Genomic DNA, 22,644 nt, shown 5'->3' with positions numbered 1-22,644 from the left:
GGCTGCCGCCGATCGCTCAGGCACCGTCTACGGGCACCTGCCGTAGAGCATGGGTTTATATGCGTGTAATAAGGCATTTTGCGTGGCCGTGTAACGTTTTCCAGAACTCTCGGCATGTTTACGACCTCGTTCTGCCAACTCTTCTTTGCTGAGGATCCGTTTTAGCGTCATTATTAAGCTTCCGTTGTAGCCGCCGCGATTGTCGACGAGCCACCGAGGGCCAAGTAAGAGAAAGCGGACCGATTGCAATCGCCGGCACCACCCTCTTCATTCGGTTATTAATATTCAGTGCAGTGGCTCGGCCCCTTCGAATCCCTCTCGCCTTGAGCGCGCTCCTCGCCTCTTGTGAGCCAAATAGATAGCCGCTCAGATAGCCAAATAGACAAGCCGCTCAGATAGCCAAATAGACAAGCCGCTCAGTGCAGGCAATGTTATACGGTTTCCAAGCAAACAAAAGTGACCTCCAATGAACGAAGGGAGCATTTGATTGGTTTGTTAAGACAACCCTGTGGGTGAACACTCGATGCTTGCGCCGGCGGTTACGCAAATTTGACGTCGGGAGATTGTAATGCTGGAAACCATGTTGGAATAGTTTTACGTTATACGGCCCTTGCATTGCATTGCTATAATCTTGCGTTGCGAAGGGCGGTCACAGCGTATGCACAGCTCGCAATCTCGGCCAAAACGCGTGACGTTACATATGGGAAGCATGGAGGCCTAGCACTTCATTTAATTTGATTTATTAATTTTTTGGGCGATACGAGGCGCTACCTGCTGGTCAGGACAAAAGGAGTATGTTAACCACTTGACGACCCCCTGCTAGGTTTGGGGGCAACATCAGCGGTGTTAGGGTTACAAATGTTCTTAACAACTATCTGTAGTAGTTCGGACACATTGAAATGTAAAAATACACGATTTTGAGTACGCAATAGCAGAGTACTAATAGCAATAGGCGATTTCGGACTAGCTTAGGGACATACGTTTCAGTTTTGACAAATTTAGACATTCTATAGACAGCGCCGCAGTTGATTCAATACGAAGCACTGCGGCCAGCTCACTACAAAACGCATTGTAATCGCTCTTGGTTGGAGAATAGTTTCGATCAAGTATTTTTAATCACTGCCGAAGCAAAAAAGCATGCATCTACACAGGCAATGAACAAGTTAATTGATGCTCGCGTTAAATCAAGAATACAAATGCAAACGAACAGATGCAATTGCGGTCAGCTATTTCGGAAGATATATTTATGCGTTTACATTGGGACTCTGCCTTTGAAAACAAGTAATTGTTAAGAAATTCTGTAGTTTTCAAGGCAATTTCTGCAGCAAAAAAAGAACAAAGACAGAAAAGGCGCATTTACATTCCCGCATCTAATTTTGGTGAAAGCAAACAAAATATATTAAAATATTTTACGCTGCAGGTGACTTTGTTGTATTTTCTTTGATCTCCTATTCGCTGCTCCACCTGCTAGAATATGCGCGTAATCGCTTTGCTCTCCAAATTATGTAACTCTCCAAGCTGCACTTTAACTTAAATGATGCTGGCTTCCGAAATTGTTTCTATATAAGCTTAATGGTTTGCGTAGCTTCTCATTGGTAACATTCCGGAGGCATTTGTGAAGAAAATCCGACCGGAGGAACTTCCGGAAGAAGTAACAATCGGAAGAAATAATAACCTGCTTTTGGTTTCTAGACGGTGTGCTCGATGCAAGTGGCAACGAATTTAAAACAATTGATTCAACAACAGTAGTTGTCTTCTCCGCAGGACTTGCTGGTGTTCCGCATGGCTCACTTCATACTGGGTGACGCGGCGACCCAGAAGGCCCTCCAGGTATGCTAACTATTAGCGCTCATTTTCGGTGTCGTGGCCTCGAACTAACAAAGGGCATCTCGTTATACTCGCAGAACTACGTGGCCGTGCGCGTGTTTAGCAGCACGACAACTGACGAAGAACTGAGCGCCTTCGGACCTGTAAGTGCAGGGAACTTGCACGGAGGTTTTCTTGTCCCTCTTTGGTCATACCTTCCGACAGAAATCCCTCGAGGAAACTCCGGTGTCTATGGAAGCGGCAAGCAGGGCGGCTAAGCCTGCACGGGCATGACGAGCATTTCACGCATGGGCCTAAACTTTGTATTTCTGGTTGGCTTCATAGGGCTTGGCGACTTTGCAAATGAAACAAATGTCACCAAAATATTTCATTGTAAGTACAACAGTTCGCAATTATTGCGTGTGCGTAGAGACGCTCAGGTATTGCACTTCTGGTTTCTCAGAGCGCCTGTGTCTTAATGACGCCGTACACCCGCCCAGCCATTAGAACGCCAGTGCAGCCGAGGAAATAAACGTGTCGAATACGTGGGCACTTGGAGAAAACCCCCAAGCAAGGTTGTGGAACGCCATAAGACAGTCTGCTTACATGATTAATAGGTAATGATAGGCTAGTTGGTGATCCATGACATTCAAGTAGCCCACTTAAATCGAACACTTTCACGCATACATGAAAAAGGACATACCCAGGTGCTGGACTGCAACTGCTGCTTCATTGCTCCAAGACCCGCCTATCGAGCACGAGGTGCTCGATATTTCTTAGTCATAACCACGACACAATGAAGCCAACGAAAACTTATCGCTACAGCTATTTACACATTCAAGCGTGTAACCTCATGTGTACGGCGTTAAAATTTGAATTGCAGAGTACAGCGATATCGAACTACACTCGCCAATGCAGAAATCGTAGTAGAAAAGCGTACAATAATTGTGACAATTGAAGAGTCTGACGGTAATATCTAGTTCTGTTTAATTGATGCAGTTTTCGTATCGTTCGTGGTAGCTATCGTGTTCAGTTGCCACAAGAAGTTTACAGAACATTTGTCCCTGTCGACGATTCCATCTTACTCCTTAATGATGAGAGTATTTCCCAAAAAAACCGACCCACCACTTTTTATATACATTCACAGATGTGTTAACATGCATATTATGTAAGATACTTAACTGCTGTCTAAACGGAAAGGTTGAAATATGGAAAAGAGAAACAAAAGGAAATGACAAACTACCCACCTGCGGAGCTTCGGCATTGCGTGTGCGATCGATGCTCTCCGAATCGAGCTACTGCGGCGGCTACCTTTCCGTGCACTTTCTTGGATATTTATCGCAGTGTGCTTGATCTGGATCGCAGAGTGACGCTCGCGTACACGCAGGGCGTCTCGAATGAGCTTCTCGTAGCATGGCGCGAGGAACCGTACCAGACAAACGAGCTGGCCAGGACGCTTGGGAATACCAAGATTATCACCTGGAAAAATGGGTAAGAGACGCCTAGACAATCTGCAACAGCGGATGCACGCATCGCTTTTTTTTTCCTGTTTCTTGCTGGTTCAGTGAGGTACGTGCGTACGACGCGTTATATATTGTGTAAACCCTCCGGTGTCAAAGTGCTTTGTTCCCCAACCTTGCTTCAGCCATAATCTGTCGTTCTGGGTGTGCCGAATCAACACTAGTGCATTCAAATGCTCTTGGCCCTAAACAGGACGCATATCAGTGAATTTGTCGTCGTTTTTCTGACTATCATCCTCGGCCTAGCTAGGACCGACGCAGAGATTTAAGGGACACGCAAAAGAGGCATTCAATACATTTAGACTGCAGTAATTACGTTGCAATCTTTGTTTTTCTATCTTGGCGGTAAGGGAGCTCGCTACGCGAAGCAAAAGTGAAACGTAAGCGCGTATTAAAAAAACAAATTCGCGTCGCGATCTGAGCCCCAGGACGTACATGGGAGGCCGTCGACTTCATTAGGCGCAAAGCACATCCTCGTATTATCGCCGTTGTCGTCGTCGCAAGCTGGCGTGGAACTTCCAAACGGTGTCCCCGCCTGCCGTTCGCTTTTTCGTGTCTCCTGACTCATGATGACGCCTCAAATGTGAATACTGCCTTTTCTGGTACTAGCGAAGTGTAATGCCAAGTGCAACACTAACATTCCTTACCGCGTCAACGTTAAGGGCCCGAGCCGAAGAAAACCCGGTGCCTGTATCTGGCGCCGGCATCCATGAGCGAAAATTACTGTATATATTTCATAATAATAATAATAATAATAATAATAATAATAATAATAATAATAATAATAATAATAATAATAATAATAATAATAATAATAATAATAATAATAATAATAATAATAATAATAATAGTAATAGTAATAATAATAATAATAATAATAACGATTATTATTATTATTCTACACAAGAAATCATCATCATCATCAACAACAACAACAACCTGTATTATTTGCACTGCAGGACGAAGGACTCTCACTGGAATCTCCAATTATCTTTGTCCTGCGCCAACCGATCCTATCTAACGCCGGGAAATTGCCTAATTTCATTGCCTCACCTAGTCTTCTCCCGTCCTCGATTGCCCTTCTCTTCTCTTCGCACCCATTATATCATCCTAATAGTCCACCGGTTACCTAACTTATGCATTACATGACCGGAAGAGCTCCCTTTTTTCTGTTAATGTCAATTAGAATATCGGCTATCCCCATTTGATATATGATCCAAACCATTTCATCTCTTAACGAACGTTGGCGGGCTAGTTGGTTAGCATCCATGGTAGAATGTAGAAGCGCTGCTGAACGAGAACACAGAAAGAAACAAATACACAGACAAGTGTTGCGTCTGAGTATTTGTTTCTTTCTACAGCCTCGTTCAGTCGCGCTTCTACGTCTCGGAGCGTTATGCCTAGAAATCTTTGTTCCATCGCGCTTTGCGTGGTCCTTAACTTCTTCTTAAGTTTCTTTGTCAGTCTCCAAGTCTCTGCTCCATATGTCAGCACTGGTAAAATCCACTGATCCTTCATCTTCCTTTTCAATGATAATGGTGAGCTTCCGGTCAGGAGCTGACAGTGTCTTCCGTATGCTCTCCAATCATTTTATTCTTCTGTAAATTTCCTTCTCAATATCAGGGTTCCCTGTGAGTAATTGACCTAGGTAAACGTACTCCTTCATAGACTCTAGAGGCTGTCTGGCAATCCTGAACTCTTGTTCCCTTGCCCGGCAATTCATTCAGTCTTTGTCTTCTGCATATTAATCTTCAACCCCAATTTTGCTCTTTCTGTTAAGGTCCTCAATCATTTGTTGCAACTCGTCTGCATTGTTGCTGAATAGAAAAATGTCATCTGCAAATTTACTCCTATGCCTTCCGAGTTTAATAGCTTGAATACTTCTTCCAAGCACGCAGTGAATGGCATTGGAGAAATTGTGTCTCCTTGCCTGACACCTTTTTGTATAGATATATTCCTGCTTTTCTTGGTAGAATAAAGGTAGCTGTAGAACCTTTGTAGTTATTTTCTTGGTATCTTTCTACTTTTCAAGTGGAGAATAACGCTAGCTGTGGAACCTCTTTAGATACTTTCCAGTATGTTTACGTAAGCGGTCGGTACTCCCTGATTATATAATGCCTTTGACTGCTGGTATCTCTACTGAATCAAACCCATTTCTTTATAGGTATCTTCCGACATTTCTTTTATGGTATAAAGGTTATAAACAGGGATAAAATGATTGGCCAACGTTTCGATAGGAGGACCTATCTTAATCAAAGGTGGCCTCGTCCTCCTGAAAGGTTAGTAGTGTGACGTCTCGTGCGGTTGTTGTCGGTGGTGGTTGCTTATAAAAGGAGAGTTCCGAGCTAATGAGCGCTGTCGCCTGACGTCCGTAAGCGTGGTTTCTAAGACGAGGGGACAATCTCGGGGAGAAAAGAAAATAAATGAAACAGGAAAAAAAGGGATTCCAAGGGGGGGGGGGGAAAGATCGAGAAAAGAAAAAGAACGGCATGGGGGGCATGGGTACGAGAGGTTAGGGAGATTCAGGGTTGTCGTTGGCAGCATGTTTTTGCGGCTAGAAGAGCCGGTCAGGCGATCAGTGCGTGAGTAACAAAAAAAAGTACCCAAAAATACATCAATTGAAAGAACGACTTAAGGAGCGTAGCAGCAATGCGTCGCGTAATTTTGGAGGAGTTAAGGTGGTAGGCCACATGAAAAAGCCAATTTTTTTCAAGAGATCGATTGTTTGCTTTTTGGTGGTTTCTGTATGCCCAAATATTCAAGAATATGGAGCAGCAGGAACATTTATCTATTCATCAGTAGTTGCAGAGTTACAGCACGTTTTCCCTACCATGCCCTCGTATTCCAAAACCGAAATCAAAACCAAAACCACACTGCATGGGTTCAGAGAGTAAGTGTTTTTTCGTCTATAATATTATTATTCAAAATACTTTCAAAATTTTATTATGATTGAAAGCTTAATTGATGTCGTGAAACGTAGTTTTTCATTTCTAATTATTTTCAACTCTAGAAACGGCCACAATGGTGCCGAACGACACTGTTCCCATTGCTCGTAGAATATCTGTTTTGTTTACCTTGGTGGCTACGTCAGGCTTCGTTTCGCGAATTTCCCAAGTGCCAGTGCAACTAAGGCGGTGTGTTTAGGCCATCTAGATAACATTGTGACCAGCATGGCGAAATTCAGAGCCCGCAAAACAAGGAAGTGCAAGTTTGCTGGCAATCAACACACGGCACAAAAGCGGCCAGGAAGAAAAGACGAGCCGCTACACGAGCTAAAGGAGACTCTAATGCATATCGCGAGGGACACAGCTATGGTCCTGGTGCATTTTAGGTGTCTACGTGGGCTTTTGCACATGTGTCGCTAGGTCTGAAAACTTTGTTTACGTTGATTTTTAAAACAAAATCTTTCTCCAGCTCATAAGCTGGAGAAAGATCAATACCTATACAATACCTACACGCCTTTCTTATAGGTATAATATATATATATATATATATATATTAAGAAGCCAAGAGGCAGACACCAAGGACAACATAGGGCAAATTACTTGTGCATAATAAATGAAATAAAGAAACGATACATTGCCGATAAAACAACTTGCCGCAGGTGGGAACCCAACCAACAACCTTCGCATTTCGCGTGCGATGCTCTACCAAATGAGCTACCGCGGCGCTGTTTCCCCATCCAATTTCTTGGGTATTTATGTGTCCCAGTAGAACCCTGGGAGTGTTAGCCAGCGCCACCACTCACAGAGCTTGGCGGCGGACGTGGAACGTCCTTTCTGCCGCAGGCGTCACGAGAACGTGACGCGTCCATTCCTTTGGTCTGCATCTGCAGTTATTCTTGCTTGCTTATTCTCGTTTGTATTCCCGATAATTGTATTGCGACCGCGGTGGTAGCAGAGCCGTGTGTTTCTTACAAGCGCGAAATGTTCAAACCGTGTCTGACTGATCGAGGAAGGCACCACTGCAGGTTAAATGAGGCATACAATTCCAAAATCCCTAGCGTACGTTTAGGCCTGCAGCGTTCCCATAAATACTACGGGTTCAGTTACACCCCCCCCCCCCCCAATTCCCTCCTCCCCATTAGCTCTAGCATAACCGCTGTCTAACGCTCTAGAAAGGCCGAAGACGCCACTGGAATGTGTCAAGGTCGCTTGCTTTGTGCGAGACTCAGAGCGGTACTGATACGGCGGCGCGACTGACCATTCTGAATAGCTACCCGGGAGTGCTAGTTTTCGGACCCCAAGGGACAAGCAGACGCGACGAGTGGACGACACGCGACTCGCGGCCTCTCGGTAGGCACTGAAAACGTTTCCCGTTTTTATTTCTGCACACAAGCGTAAGTACTGTTCAAATTCAGCGAAATTATACCGTGTACCTAGGCGCCCTCAAGAGCGAGTGCATGCGTTAGTTTAGGGAAACAAGAGGTCAGGGCGACCGAGAATTGACACTTAGGCATCGTAGGGCCGAGAATTGACACTTAGGCATGTAAGGCCCTCTGGGCCGTACTTATCGGCGACAAGGTATCCTTGCTGCCTGCGGGATTATATTAGTGAGCTATGTCGAATGCTCGGTGGCGGTAGCCGGAACTTCAAATTCCTCCCCCCCGCCCCCGTTTTTTCCCCTCCAGTGCACTACATCTGCAGGCTTGGAGTGACGCCTGACACCGGCGATAGATGCCGAGAGCGAGAGGGCCTATACTAACCCAGGTACAACCAAATTAGGAAGGCCCCCTAAGCTTGAACAAAGACACTCCCTCACCAGAACACGGAATTGGCCTCCCTGGTGCAGTATTCGGCCACAACCTCACTGATGATATCTACGATTAACCAATGGCCCTCTGTCCCCAACAGCTTCGGAGCATCTGACCAAGGCGGTGGTCAGACCTGTAAAGCAGCAGAGGGTGCTAAGAATCTCTGGGTCTGGACAGGCCGCCAATGGAAACGGACACTTGCAACGTTTAATATCCGATCCCTCTCGAGTGAGGCTAGCTTAGCTGGACTCTGAGGAAATATCAGACATGGTTGGGGATATTATCGGCCTTAGTAAGATTAGAAGAACTGGTGAGGCTTACACATTGCTAAATAACGGCCACGTCTTCTGCTATAGAGGTCTCTCTGATGAGAAGCAATACGGGGTAGGATTCTTAATTCATAAGGACATAGCGGGCAACATTGACGAATTCTACAGCATCAACGAGAAAGTAGCAGTAGTCGTAATCAAACTCAATAAGAGGTATGGATTAAAGGTAGTACAAACCTACGCTCCAACGTCCAGTCACGAAGATGAGGAAGTAAATCAGTTTGATGAAGATGTTTAATTAGCAATTAGAAAAGTGCAAACTCGGTATACAGTAGCAATGGGTGACTTTAATGCAAAAGTGGGGAAAAAGCAGGCGGATGAACAGGCAATTGGTAACTATGCGTCGATTCTAGAAACGCTAGAGGAGAGATGCTGGTAGAATTCGCAGAAAGGAATAAGCTGAGAATAATGAATACCGTTTTCAGGAAACGCAGCAACAGAAAGTGGACCTGGAAAAGCCCTAATGGGGAAAAAATGAAATTGATTTGATACTTCGGCCTATCCCAGCATAGTGCAGGATGTAGAAGTGATAAGTAAGGTGAAGTGCAGTGATCATAGGTTAGTGAGGGCTAGGGTTCAACTCAATTTCAAGAGAGAAAGAGTAAAATTGGACAAGAAGAAACTGGTCGATCTAGAGGCAGTAAGGGTAAAAGGAGAAAAATTTAGGCCGGTACTTGGCCAACAAATATGCAGCCTTAGAACAGAGAGTTAATGATGATGACATAGAGGCAGGGGTGTAGCCAGGGGGGGGGGGGCTTATGGGGCTTCAGCCTCCCCCCTCCCGAATTTTTTTCGTGCTGTCCATGCACCGGCGACCAAAGCTACCGCCGGCCCCGAAATCATTCTGGATTTTGTCTAGAATGTCTTTCTCACATTCGAAAAGACACTTCACCGCGAATATTGCGAACTCGCTATGCATTTCGCGGGAACGCCCATGCTCCGGTTGTCACATAACGCAAGCAACCCCATCCACGCACAAAATTTCAAGGGCGTTCTGATGGCGAACGGGCTCGCCGCGGAATCGCGCGGAGGCCGTGGAATCTACGGAGCGCATGGATGTCAATTGCGAAACTTTATTGGTATAAAATTCTCATAAATTTTTCATTTGAAAGTTGCACTGACATTTCCAAAGTTGTACTTTAGATTTTCAATTGAGGAACTTTGTCGGTTGTTGTTGCTATAAACATTTGACGCCAAAGGTGCATTGACTTTTCTGAAGTCTTACATCGGAACATACAGCGAGACAAGCCAAATCAACACACTATTATATAAGGTGACAAAGCACGTAGCGAAATCCGATGAGAGGAACAGTTCTGATGATTCATTTGTGCCGTCAGGTCACACAAGAAAATATAAACATTTTTTTCACCTGCGCCAAAGCACCCATGTCAAGACACTAAAGCTAGTGAAGTTAACTCCGTTCTTATTTATTTTTTCTACTTTGACTTTTACTCGCGAAGACACATTGAGCCTCTTCAATTTTCTTGTTCTCGCTAGCCGCGGGCTCTCAAAGCCAGCCAGAGCGCATGCGTTTTTCTCGTGTTGCCCCGACGACCGCGCGGCGGACTTCGGTAATTAATTAAATGAACTGCAGCCTCATTCCTACCGTCGCCCTCATGTTTCGGATAAAGTCCAAGGGCAATAACATCGGGACCTCGCGCCGCATGCTGTATGTGCGAGTGAAAGCGTAGTTGTGGGGGGGGGGGAGGTAATAGGTGAGCCGACGAAGGTGACTCAGTCTTGTGTGCGCAAGGGAGAAAAGCGGGGAGCAAGCACGCCGACTGCTGTCGTGCGCGACACATAGGGGAGAGGGGACGGAATGGGGGCAGGATCTAGGATTCTGTAAATCTGTGATTGCGCAATATGTTTATTTTCCTTATTCGACGCATTATATGCACTGACTTTTTCTTAGATACGTAGATTCGTTGGATATTTATACGGATATTTAAATATCTGGTTGCGAGGTTTTGTGCATACGTGCAGTGAACTTTGTTTCCAGTGACACTTTCTTGGCCTTTATCAAGCTGTATCTTCGCATTTGTACGTTCCATTGTATCTTTGTATTTCTAATGTAGCATGGCGAGTGAAATGAAAGTGAGCCTACCCACCCCTTGGAATAATGGTTCGGTTCATTATATGCGAGGCATGCGAGTAGCACACAGTCATGTCTCATTTACAAAAGTGACAGACATGGGTGAGGACAAATGTTTTTAATGCTCTCATACACTGCGTTGAACATGTTTGCGTGACGTAATGGACGCTCAAGAAGATCATCAGCGCGGTGCCATGAGATTTTTGACAGCTGAAAGTGTTTCCCAAAAAGAAATTAGTCACCCTATGGTTGTCGCGTACGTCGAACATTACATTTCATTGGTCACTGTGAAGCGTTGGAGCAAACGGTTCAAAGTAGGACGTGAAAGTTGAAAAGACGATCCAAGACCGGGCCAAAACCATCGTGCAATCACCCCTAACAAAATTGCAAAGGTTGATGAGCTGATGAGACAAGAACGAGGGATAAGCATCGATGAACTGGCAGAGCGTGTGCAGTTTGGTTCACACAATAATTCATGAACATTTCGGTTCTCGGCTCTTGTGTGCGCAACGGATGCCCAAGATTTTGAACCACCGCCAAAAGACGGAGAAGATTGGCGCTGCCTTGGCTTATCGGATCCGGTATCACAACGAGGGTGACGACTTCTTGTCTGCAATTGTGATCGAGGTGATCGAGGACAAAACATGGTGCCCTATTACGAGCCTGAAACACGGCGACAAAGCTTACAGTGGAAACATTCGAATTCACCACCTCCAAAGAAAGCAAAGGCCGTCATTTCCACTGCAAAGGTGTTGTTGACTTCCTTTCCATCGTCAGGGGCCATTATTGATAGAATTTGCTAAATATCGAGACACTGTCAATTGATTCCAATATTGTGAAACGCCGGATCGGCTGCGTATCGCAATCAAGAGCAAACAAAGTGGAAAATTGGCAAATGGCGTTATTTTGTTCCACGACAATGCACGTCCCCACGTCGCTGATGTGGGTGACACAAAACTGGCAAAGTTCAAGTGGGAAATGCTGCAGCATCCGCCACACAGGCCAGACCTGTCGCCTTGCGACTTCCACATATTGGGGCAATTAAAAAAAGAGCGCAAGGGAACGAGATTCCTGTCGGAGGATGGCGTGAAAGAGTCAGTTGCAGACTTTTTGAAGCACCAACCCAACGAGTTTTATGAGACGGAACTCGTTAGTCAGTGGGACAAATGTCTAAACGCTCATGCAGACTACATTTAAATGAAGTACTCCGTTTGTCATATATTCGCAATGGCTCAATTTCATTTGACTCGCCCTCTTATATCTTGCAAAGCTCTTGCTTTTTATGTGTGCTCTATGTTGCGACTATAATTTCGGTGCAATTACTCAGAATAGACGACCCGTGAAAGCTGCTCCTGCGCAATATATTGGAACAAAGAACTGCGTCATTGAGATATTTCCCGGGCTGTTGCGTACGTACAAAAAGGTAAACATGGTTCTTGAATGACAAAGTTTGATTAAAATATTTCTCCTCAACTAATTTCGCGGCCTTTACATTTCTCATATCCGTGGCATGCACTGCTTTGCTGGTTTCGAACTGATGTATAGTTCTAAAGTTCGTGTGATATTTTCTTTACGTATTAAATAGACAAAAACATGGAAGCATTGATATCAGTTAATCTGGGCACAATGTTCGGGACATACGAGTATATTCTTTTATAAAATATTTTGCTTGTTTTGACCATGCATAGCATTCAATAATTCGTTTGCAGCATCTTTGGCAATGGCAATGAAGTTAATATTCGTGTATTTGATCGCCCGAGAAATTGTTTAAGAGGAAGCTTTAGCTCGGGCTCAACTCCGTTGCGGCCTATTCAAATACATGTAAAACGCAGAAACGCTTTTCTGAGATAACCCCTGGATCGCTTTTAATGCAATTTCTTGCATTTAGGAGAGAAAGTTAGTTAGTTGGAATCAAAGTTGTGATTTTGGGCCTGAATTTTGTTTAAAATATATTGAAAAATTAGAAAGTTCGAAAAAAATAGAAGCACGACGTTTAGAAACTAGTAGCTCTGCATCAAGAACAAATATCGCGCCTGTGTAAACGGTATCTATTATAACAATCAAAGCGGGGAAATTTGATATGGCAATTTGTATCTTACGTGAATTGGTTGCGTTGCGTACAAGGGTTCTGCAAAAGCCGTATTTCCGTAATACTAAATTCTATTGAGATTCATGTGTAACATATCAGTTTTGTCCGCTGCATATGTACTATTAGATTCAATTCACAGAATTGTGATATCATTTTCGATTGTTGAGTTACAGAGCTTTAAACTTGATAGTTTCGTCTTCTGAAAAAATTCCATTTTGGCCAATTTTTAATTGACAACATAAATGAAACATCCGAAACGAACAGACACTAGAATTAAAATTTTTGCTTTTAAATGCAACAAACCTGGACAAGTTTGATGCAGTGGTTGCCTAGTAAAATAAATTCTCCTTCTACATGTATTTATATAGGAGCACTCGAGTTAAAGCATGCTCTTAAGGAGGAGACCGAGCTGCAACGTGAGCTGCCCCCCCGCCCCCCCCCCCCAACAAAACTTCTGGCTACGCCACTGCATAGAGGTAACGAAGGAAACCGTAACGAGGCTGGCCTCAGAGGCAGCAATTGAAGTGGGAGGCAAAGCATCAAGGCAGCCAGTAGGCAAGCTCTCCCAAGCATTAAAAGACCTAATAAAAGCAACAAAGAATGAAATTGTCCAACTCAAGAGATAAGATACAATGCGCGGAACTGTCAAAACTGATCAACAAAGCGAAAATATTTGATGGTAGAAATTATAACGGGAGAAAGTCTGAAGAAGTCATAAAAGATGGATACAGCCTGAAATCATTGAGAAGGCAACTTGGCATAGGACAGACCAAGATGTATGCAGTGAAAGATAAGCAGGGTAATATCAGCAATCTCGAAGGTATAATAAAAGCAGCAGAATTCTATACTAACCTGTACAGTACCCAGAGAATCCAGGAGTACTCTAATCGAAACAACAATGAGCACTATACAGAAACTCCTCCTATATCTAGAGATGAGGTTAGTAGGTCCTTGCAAGGCATGAGACAGCGAAAAGCGGCAGCAGAAGACGGAATAACAGTCGATTTAATCAAAGATAGAGGAGACATAATGCTAGGAAAACTGGTGGCTCTCTTTACGAAGTGTCTATCGACTGCAAGGGTCCCAGAAAACTGGAAGAATGCAAATATTATACTAATTCACAAAAAAGAAGACGTTAAAGAACTGAAAAATTATATGGCCATTAGCTTACTCCCAGTATTACATAAAATATTTACCAAACTAATATCCAATATAATAAGGGCAACACTGGGCTTTGTCAACTAAGGGAACAGTCTGGCTTCAGGAAAGGATACTCTACAATTTATCACATCCGTGTTATTAATCAGGTTATCGAGAAATATGAAGAATGCAATAAGCCTGTTTATATGGCTTTCATAGATTACGAAAAAGCATTTGACTCAGTAGAGATACCAGCAGTCATAGAGGCATTGCGTAATCGAGGAGTACAGACCGCTTAGTTAAGTACCCTGGAAAATATCTACAGAGATTCCACAGCCGCCTTAATTCTACTCAAGAAAAGTAGAAAGACACCTATAAAGAAAGGCGTCAAACAAGGAGACACAATCTCTCGAATACTATTCGCTGCATGCTGGAAGAAGTATTCAAGTGTTTAAACTGGGAAGGTTTATGAGTAAGGATCGATGGCGAATACCTCAGCAACGTTCGGCTTGCCGATGACATTGTCCTATTTAGCAACACTGCGGATGAGGTACGCCAAATTATTGTGGACCTTAACAGGGAGTGTGTAAAAGTGGAGCTGAAGATTATTATGCAGAAAACAAACATAATGATAAATAACCGGGCAAGCGAACAAGAGTTAAGATCGCAAGTCAGCCTCTAGAATGTGTGATGGAGTAGGTTTACCTAAGTCAACTAATCACAGGGAAGCCTGACCATAAGAAGGAAATTCACAGAAGAATAAAAATGGGTTGGATCGCATACGGCAGACATCGTGAGCTCCTGACTGGGAGCTTGCCGTTATCATTGAAAAGGAAAGTATACAATCAGTGCATTTTACTGCTGCTGACATATGGGGCAGAGACTTGCAGTCTGACAAAGAAACTTGAGAACAAGTTAAGGACCGCACAAAGAAGGATGGAACGAAGAATGCTAGGCATAACTTTAAGACAGAATGAGAGCCGTTTGGATCAGAGAGCAAACGGGTATAGACGATATTCTAATAGATATGAAGAGAAAAAAGGGTGCTTGGCATGTCATGTAATTCAGGGGTTAGATAACAGTTGGATGATTTGAGTGACAGAATGGGTTCCAAGGAAGGGAAACGCAGTAGATTACGGCAGAGGACTAGGTGGTGTGACGAAATTAGGAAATTTTCGGGTGCTAGTGGGAATCGGTTGGCGCAGGACAGGGGTAATTGGGGATCGCAGGGGTTGGTTTTCATCCTGCAGTGGACATAAATAGGCTGGTGCCGATGATGATGACGATGATACATTGTAGAGTACCCCTTTCTGAAGCCAGCGTGTTGCCTTGGTTGACTAAAGCCTAATGTTGCCATTATTCTACTGCAAATTTTCTTGACGAATCTTTGATATAATGGGAGTAAGCTAAAGGACCTATAATTTTTCAATTCTTTAACGTCTCCTTTTTCTGCATTAGTATAATTTTGGTATTCTTCCAGTTCTCTTTGACCCTTTAGGTCGACAGAGAGTTCCTATAGAGGTCCGCCAGTTTTTCAACCTATACGTGTCTTCTATCTTAGATTAAATCGACTGTTATTCCGTCTTTTCTATTACTTTACGCGTTTCATGTCTTGCAAGGCCCTTTTAACCTCATCGCTAGTTATAGAAGGGGTCTGTGTAACCTGTTGATTATTACTTCGAATGGAGGTATCGTGGCTTCTCTGAGTACTGTACAAGTCAGTATAGGATTCAATCGCTGGTCTTACTAAACCTTCGAGATTGCTGATATTACCCGGCTTATTCTTTAGTGGATACATCTTGGCTTGTCCTATGCCACGCTTGCTTGTCACTGTTTTCATGCTGCGCCCATTTTTACTGCTTCCTCAGTCATTCTAGCGTTATAATCTCGAATATCCATTTTCTTCTTGTTGATCAGTTTGGACAGTTCCTCGAATTCTATCTTATTTCTTCAGTTGGGCATTTTTATTCTTTGTTATTACTTTATTAGGTCCTTTGATATTTGGGAGAGTTTGCCTACTCGTTGCTTTGGTGCTTTATTTGCCACTTCACTTGCTGCTTCTGAAACCAGCCTTGTTACGGTTTCATTCATTACCTCTAAGTCATCTTCATGTCTCTGTTCTAAGGCTGCATATCTGTTCGCAAGTACCAGGCTGAATTGATCTGCTTTTACCGTTACTGCCTTTAGGTTGACCTGTTCCTCCTTGACCAATTTAGATCTTTCTCTCTTGAAATTGAGGTGAATCCTAGCCCTCACTAACCTATGATCATACCACTTTACCCTACCTATCACTTCTACATCCTGCGATATGCGGGGATCGGCGGAAAGTATGAAATCTGTTTCATTTCTTGTTGATCATTAGGGCTTTTCCAGATCCACTTTTTGTTCCAGGGCTTTCTGAAGACGGTGTTCATTATTCGCAGCTTTGTCCTTTCCGCGAATTCTACCAGCATCCCTCTTCTAGCGTTTCTAGAATCGACGGCGCATTTGCCAATTACGTGTTCACCAGCCAGCTCTAGGCTTTGTATATGCCACGCCTTGCTATATGAGATGCGGTATATGCTGCTTATAGGAGGTCGTAATTATATTGTGGCACCATCACTAAGGTTGCTCATCATTTGTCTTAAATTCTTGACGAAGCTATTGCTCGGAATTTTGAGAATGACAGCCCACAAAGGACGTAAAACAAAACCCCGACGGCGGTTGCTTTTTATGTTAAATGTTCTGACATAAATATTGAAAATTCGAAACAATAGCAGATACCTGAAAATGTAGAAAAGAAGAGAGCAGATTGGTTGAGGGAACAAACGTTGAGGGAACAAACGCGAGGTAGTGACATCTTGGTTGAAATCAAGAAAAAGAAATGGGCATGGGCAGGGCATGTAATGAGCAGGGAAGATAACCGATGGCCATTAAGGGTAAAGGACTGGATTCCAAGGGAAGGGAAGGGAGGAAGTTAAGAAGTCTGCAGGGACAACGTGGCTACAATTATCACATGACCGGGGTAGTTGGAGAAGTATGGAAGTGGCCTTTGCCCTGCAGGAGGCATATCCAGGCTGATGATGATGATGATGATGAGAGTGATGAATTTTTTGGCGCCATTATGCACGACCTTTAGGTTGAGGCCGAGCAAGAGGTCGTGCTTCTACGAGAAATCTTGCCTTCGCGTATAGCGTTCGTAGTCGGGAATAACTGCTATGAATAGTAAAAATATTTTGTGCCAAAACACACACACAAGAAAGACGACGGCACCATGGGCGCTACTTCAACTGTTGAATGAGGGGTAAAGCACTCGAAATATATAGTGTGCGCGGTGTTTTGGAGAGCTATGTATGTCTAGTGCTTTCACCCTCAATAAACAGTTGAAGTAGAGCCCGTGGTGTCGTCGTCTTTCTTGTGTGTGTGTTGGTTTGGAGCAAAATATTTTCCGTATGCAAGCACTAACTAGCCCAGAAGTTAGCTCATCTAAACTCCAATGAAACTCACCTCACTTGACATTAATTAGGTGTGATTTCTGCATTTTCTGCTACTTTATGCAGAAAGTGTTTCCTACACTAACTTCATGTAGATTTCTGAAGAAAGGCTAACTTCGTACCAACGTGCTCGAGGGGAAGCATTATGTTGGGGCCAACGCTGGTTTCCAGATTTAATACACGAGCAACACAGAACACTCCTACTCGGCAACTGTCAAAACAATTTGAAAATTTTCTTTTGTATTAAAGGGCAAATCATATTGATGTGCTGCATACCTTGGTATTGCTGCCAATACCGATGTTAACATTTTAAAATAGTGGTCGTGTGGCAACTGTTCATGGGAACCACCAAGGAGAGCGAATAGCTTTGGGATCCTGCGCTCTGCGTCGTAGCTCCGCACTTAGCCGTATCTCTGCACTTTTTTTGATTCAATGTGGCAGCGACAACTTCCTTTGTGGGCACGTTTTTTTTCTTCGCCGAGGTCACAGCTAAGTGTGAAATCTTTGGTAGACTTATTACAGAAGCGTGTTTGTTCTAATCAGATTCTAATTAGGGCGAATAAGTTGACTCATGACCACATTGGCTAGTAGGTTTATGAGTATGCTACAGTTATGGAAACCTGAAGGCATTGATGGGTATAACAGAACGTTAATTGAAGACTTAGCAACTTTCTAAGTACTACGAATGACATGATTTGTCGCCACCAGGTTGTGCTTAGTCGCAAGTGTAGAGTTGGCGATATTGGAGCGATGTTCGCTGAAACTGATCTAGCTGACAAATTCAATAATGATTTCCTAACTTCAGGTGCAGCAGGTCAGACTACTCATACAACAAATGACTGTGAACGATACATTTCTTCTTCCTGCGCGCAATCTATTTTCTTGACTCAACGTGGTGAATGAGAAATAGTTACATGCCTGAAATCGTGAATAAATATAATGCCACTGGTTATGATGACATTAAGGCTGATCCAATTAAACATGTTGCTGAATCTATGTGGCCCACTGCAGCGCATCTGCAATAAGTTTCGCCACGGGAGCCTTTCCTGAGGGCATGAAGATAGCCAGAGTAGCAGTCATCCACAAAGGTGGCTCTCCTAATGACTTGAATAACTGTGGGCCTATATCTGTGCTACCTTTATTTTCGAAAGTGTTAGAATATACTCTAAAATCACAATGAAGTTCCTTGGCGACCACCAAATGCTTTCCAAGTAACAATTTGGCTTCCGTGAAGAGAACTCGAGCGAAACGGCACTCTTGCATATTAAAGAAAAGCTGGTTAATAATATTGATACCAGCAATGCATTCTTGAAAAATTTCTAGACTTTAAAAGGCGTTAGATTCTATAAGAATCTTTTTGTTTCGCATTGTCCCACGCTACGGTTTTAATGGTTTGGTATTAAATCTGATACGCAATTACGTATCCGACAGGGTGCAATTTACTAGTCTAAATCGTCACTATTCCCATTTACAGCTAATAAAATATGGCGTACCGCAAGGCCTTGGACCATTATTCTGTATTGTTTATACAAATTATATTGTGAGCATACCGCAAGCTACTGAAATAACTCTCTATGCAGACGAGACAAGTCTTTTTTTACTGGGCAACACTTATTTGAACTTGAAAAGGCAGCTAATAGATGTTTAACTAAACTATCAAACTGGTTCCCTTCTAGTCAACTTCAACTAAATGTAGAAAAAGCTAAGTATATTACTTTTAAAAGCCTTGATAAACCTGATCACTATAGCAAATGTATTAGATTTACAAATTGTGCAATCTAATGGGTTCCTTCTTATAAATTTCTTGGTCTCGTCTTTGAAGAGTACTTGAGCTGGACGCCACATGTAAACAAGATCCATGCAAATATGCGCAGGGCAATTTCTTTATTGCATAATACCAGAACTTTGGTCGCAAATGGTTAAAACTACAGTTACACTATGCCCTTATTCATTCACATATACACTATAGTCTACTAATCTGGGGTACAACTACTAAAGCAAATTTAGACAGATAACAATCATACAAAAAAGAACTGTGCGTTGCATAGAGAACCTTAAACGAAGTGACCACAGTGCACCATACTTTTCCAAGCTAATTAAGCATACCCACAATAGAGGATCTATTCCAATTAAGGCTTGCTATGTATACAGATAGGGAAATTCGGGATGACCCAGATACGCTGTCCACATCTTCGTCATCCGACAACTCACAATGTTACTTTAGGCATAACCGACTTAGAACACCCATGTTTAGAACGAAATATGGTACTCCGACCCACGCCTACCTAGTACCTCATTTTCTAAATAATAACTGATGAATCGCTCATATGATTCTGGAATTCCGGTCTGCTTGCAATGTAAAGAAAAATGTTAGGAATTACCTTTTGCTAAGCTCCTAACGGTACTTAGCTATCCTTGCAGTCTCGAGAAGGTTTCTTTTTATTTGTCTTATTTCTCTTAAAATTTTCCTCCTTTTTGCTATATAATGTTTTGAAACACTGATCAGTATCATTTGCTTGTTTAAATATTTCCTTGTTCTCTCGCATTAGTGTTGATATACTGTATACAACGTGTAACGATCGTACTTTATTGTATACTTGATTGCTTGCCGCATACATTTTCTTCCTTGTCTTGTTTCTACACTGTTGCACTTTATTTTCGTGATGTTCCACCACCTGAGCAATGTACGCGTAGGGGGCCTTTGTCAGGCAGTTGCATCTGGCTTTAGCCCTTACCTCTCAGACAATCTTTTGTATAAATAAAGCATTCAAACAAACATATTGGCGGATTTCGCGCGAAAGAAAAAGGTCGAGCTATATGCTACTTATTGTAATGGTAAAAATAAGTTTCAAAGTAAAAGTACTATCGCGGATTAGTAGTACCATTACTATGTCCAATTCGCTAAAGCGTGATGCTCCGCTCAGTATGTGCTTTCTCGCCGTTTACGAGCAGGAACTCTAGAAGTCAACTTGTGCTGCCCACTGAAATAGTCTGCGAAGTTGAGGTGGTAGCATTATTTTATTTAGGAGTAATATACTCGAGAAATTATACGTGGATGTGAGTGACTCTGGAAGAATGCCTTCTTTCTCTTATTGCGCATGTGTAAAAAAGACGCGTCCCATCAACAGCGGAACACGCTAGAAAACGCGCCTCGCTCGACTCAAGAGGATGGAAGCTCCTTGGAAGCGTAGGCGGGTGCTAGCGCACGTCGCTGGTCATTCTCACGCAAACCTCGGCCTTCGACGCACATGGATTAACGATTCGTGCGAGAGAGATCGGGCAGCAGGGCTGTGCGGCGAGAACGACTTCTTGGGAATTTAGAACGATAAAGCGCTGTAATAAATGACGGCAGCGGAAAGCTTCAATGCAGAAGCATGATGCTGGGACATGTGCTAGCCAACATTCCCAACAATTTGTTGACTTACTTTCGTATCGCACGTCGAAGATATTCTCCGGTGTAGCATGTGGTGCTCACTACAGTATACAGAAACGCTTGGCCGCCTACGCTATACAACTGGACGTTGCGTTCTGCAGACGTGACCTCCCAACGCCCTTCGCCCAATCTACCGACAACAACGGCATCGAGCTGCGGGCGCCCTCTGCCGTCGCAGTGACCTGGTTGAACAAGAGTAAAGGTACGAACATTCCTCCGGTGGTTGGACTACCAGAAAGGCAACGCAATATCCTCTTTGTGAAGCTGAGTAAAGGATAGCTACGCACACTGTTGGGGGTTTCTTTTCGTGTTACTTGTCAAAAAGCACTGTCCTCTGATTTTCGGGAAAGTACGCGCCAAGGAGTTCCGCTTCGCAGGCCTCAGCCTACTCATTGCTGTCGATCGAAGTTGGCACACTATGACGCGCGTTCCATCCATGATGGCGGGCTATGGTCATCCTGCCGTGTAAGATAAGTACACCGAAGCGTCACTAAAGCCTTGCGATAAAATAGACCATAAGGGATGCTGTGAACAGTGTGGGCGAAAATATGCATGCTCGTGCTATGTTGACGTATTTAATTGCGGTTGCATTTGAACTCTTGCCATACGGTATCTTGACACCCTACTGCAAAAGGACTCCTTCCCCTCGCACGCGCGCCTCATATACGTTACATGCTAGACTGTACTCACTGGCGCTGTTACATTTGTTGTCGTTGAAAGTCGGCGCAGGCGAGGCCAGCCAAACGCATTTCGCACTATGCACTGAACAAATACAGGCGTCGTATTGTGGCGAGAATTGTTAGTGAGGAGGCCGTGTGGTATCTCTGTTCTAAGTTGGCCCTGCGCACAAGGTGTCGTCAGTTTGAATCACGTAATACTTTTATGTACCACAACAAGACTTTTTCAGCCTATTGCTAGGTACACTCGCATTAGTGAATTCTAGGTTGTGCAATTTCATTTGTGGGGTCATTGTTTGAATTCCAACGGTGATATACAACGGCCAGCCTGTGTTGCATAATAATTTAAAATGAATGCGCTACAGTATTGACGTATAGTTGATCTACCGAATATGCGCTAAAGTTTCTTTAGGTAGTTGCATTGATGCGCTCGGACGCTAACGAGAGAAAAGGGAATTCACCGACAAATGGGACACTAGACCGTTAAACAATCCCTTGCGTGCCGTGACTGCAGCTGATATGACGACTTCGATCGGGGACACGATGCCCGTGTACGTGAACCCTTCGATGATGGCCTGCTACGGAATCCAGCTGGACTCCAAATGGTGGTCGCTGATCGGGAAGGACATGGACAAGGTAAGACCAGGATTCATGCTCTCGTGGCGCATGGTGCACGAACATGACTTGCGAGAGCACCTCTACGATATTGAACTAAAAGCTAAATTTCCCATGTTTCAATAGTACCAAACTACAAGGTGTGACCAGACCCTAACTCAATTCGGAGTTCCGGCGTTTTTTTGTTGTTTTCGTACTGGGTTCTCTGTGCTGAAAAAATGGCTTCTTGGCCATGTCTATTATGAAGGCCCACACGAAATATGCAAGACAACCCCCTGCTTTATCAGCTGCTAAAGGGAGAACAATATAGGGCACCGATCCCAGTGTTATTGTACACCAGAGGCCTCGTATAACATTCTAATGCTGCTGCTAATGCACTATAGCGACGTTGTTTGCCGGCTCCGAAAAGTGGGAAACAATTATACAACAATATTGCCTAAGTGATAGTCGCTTGTCGAAGTATGTGAACTGCCAACTCCGGTCTGTCTTAATTGAATACTAACACATATGCGTGGGCAATGAATTTACGGAAATGAAAAAAAAAAGCTGTCAGAAAAGCATTGTTGTGTTCACGCTAAATGAACGGAAGAATTTACCAGAGGCATCAGCAAAACATTCACGGATTGTTTGAGGTACCATCCCTAACGTCCCGAACTCACCTGCTTGGCAGTTCTGGCAGATTTTGTTTAGCTTAACAAACGCCTATCGGTATTCTCT

The 22,644-nt window shown here is 43.6% G+C and overlaps 1 protein-coding gene across 1 annotated transcript in view; it reads left to right on the top strand.

Moving 5' to 3' along the window:
• The window catches only part of LOC142569078 (uncharacterized), a 129,746-nt gene extending 107,693 nt beyond the window's left edge, over positions 1 to 22,053 (top strand). The window contains exons 10-14 of the mRNA XM_075678582.1: positions 1,765 to 1,830; positions 1,905 to 1,970; positions 3,194 to 3,297; positions 20,737 to 20,837; positions 21,827 to 22,053. Of these exons, the coding sequence (XP_075534697.1) occupies positions 1,765 to 1,830; positions 1,905 to 1,970; positions 3,194 to 3,297; positions 20,737 to 20,837; positions 21,827 to 22,053 (564 nt within the window). The remainder of the gene's footprint in view (positions 1 to 1,764; positions 1,831 to 1,904; positions 1,971 to 3,193; positions 3,298 to 20,736; positions 20,838 to 21,826) is intronic.
• The last annotated feature ends 591 nt before the right edge of the window (positions 22,054 to 22,644 follow it).

Source organism: Dermacentor variabilis, unplaced genomic scaffold (assembly GCF_050947875.1).
Source record: "Dermacentor variabilis isolate Ectoservices unplaced genomic scaffold, ASM5094787v1 scaffold_59, whole genome shotgun sequence".
NCBI lineage: Eukaryota > Metazoa > Arthropoda > Arachnida > Ixodida > Ixodidae > Dermacentor > Dermacentor variabilis.
This window is presented reverse-complemented; position numbering and strand designations above follow the sequence as displayed.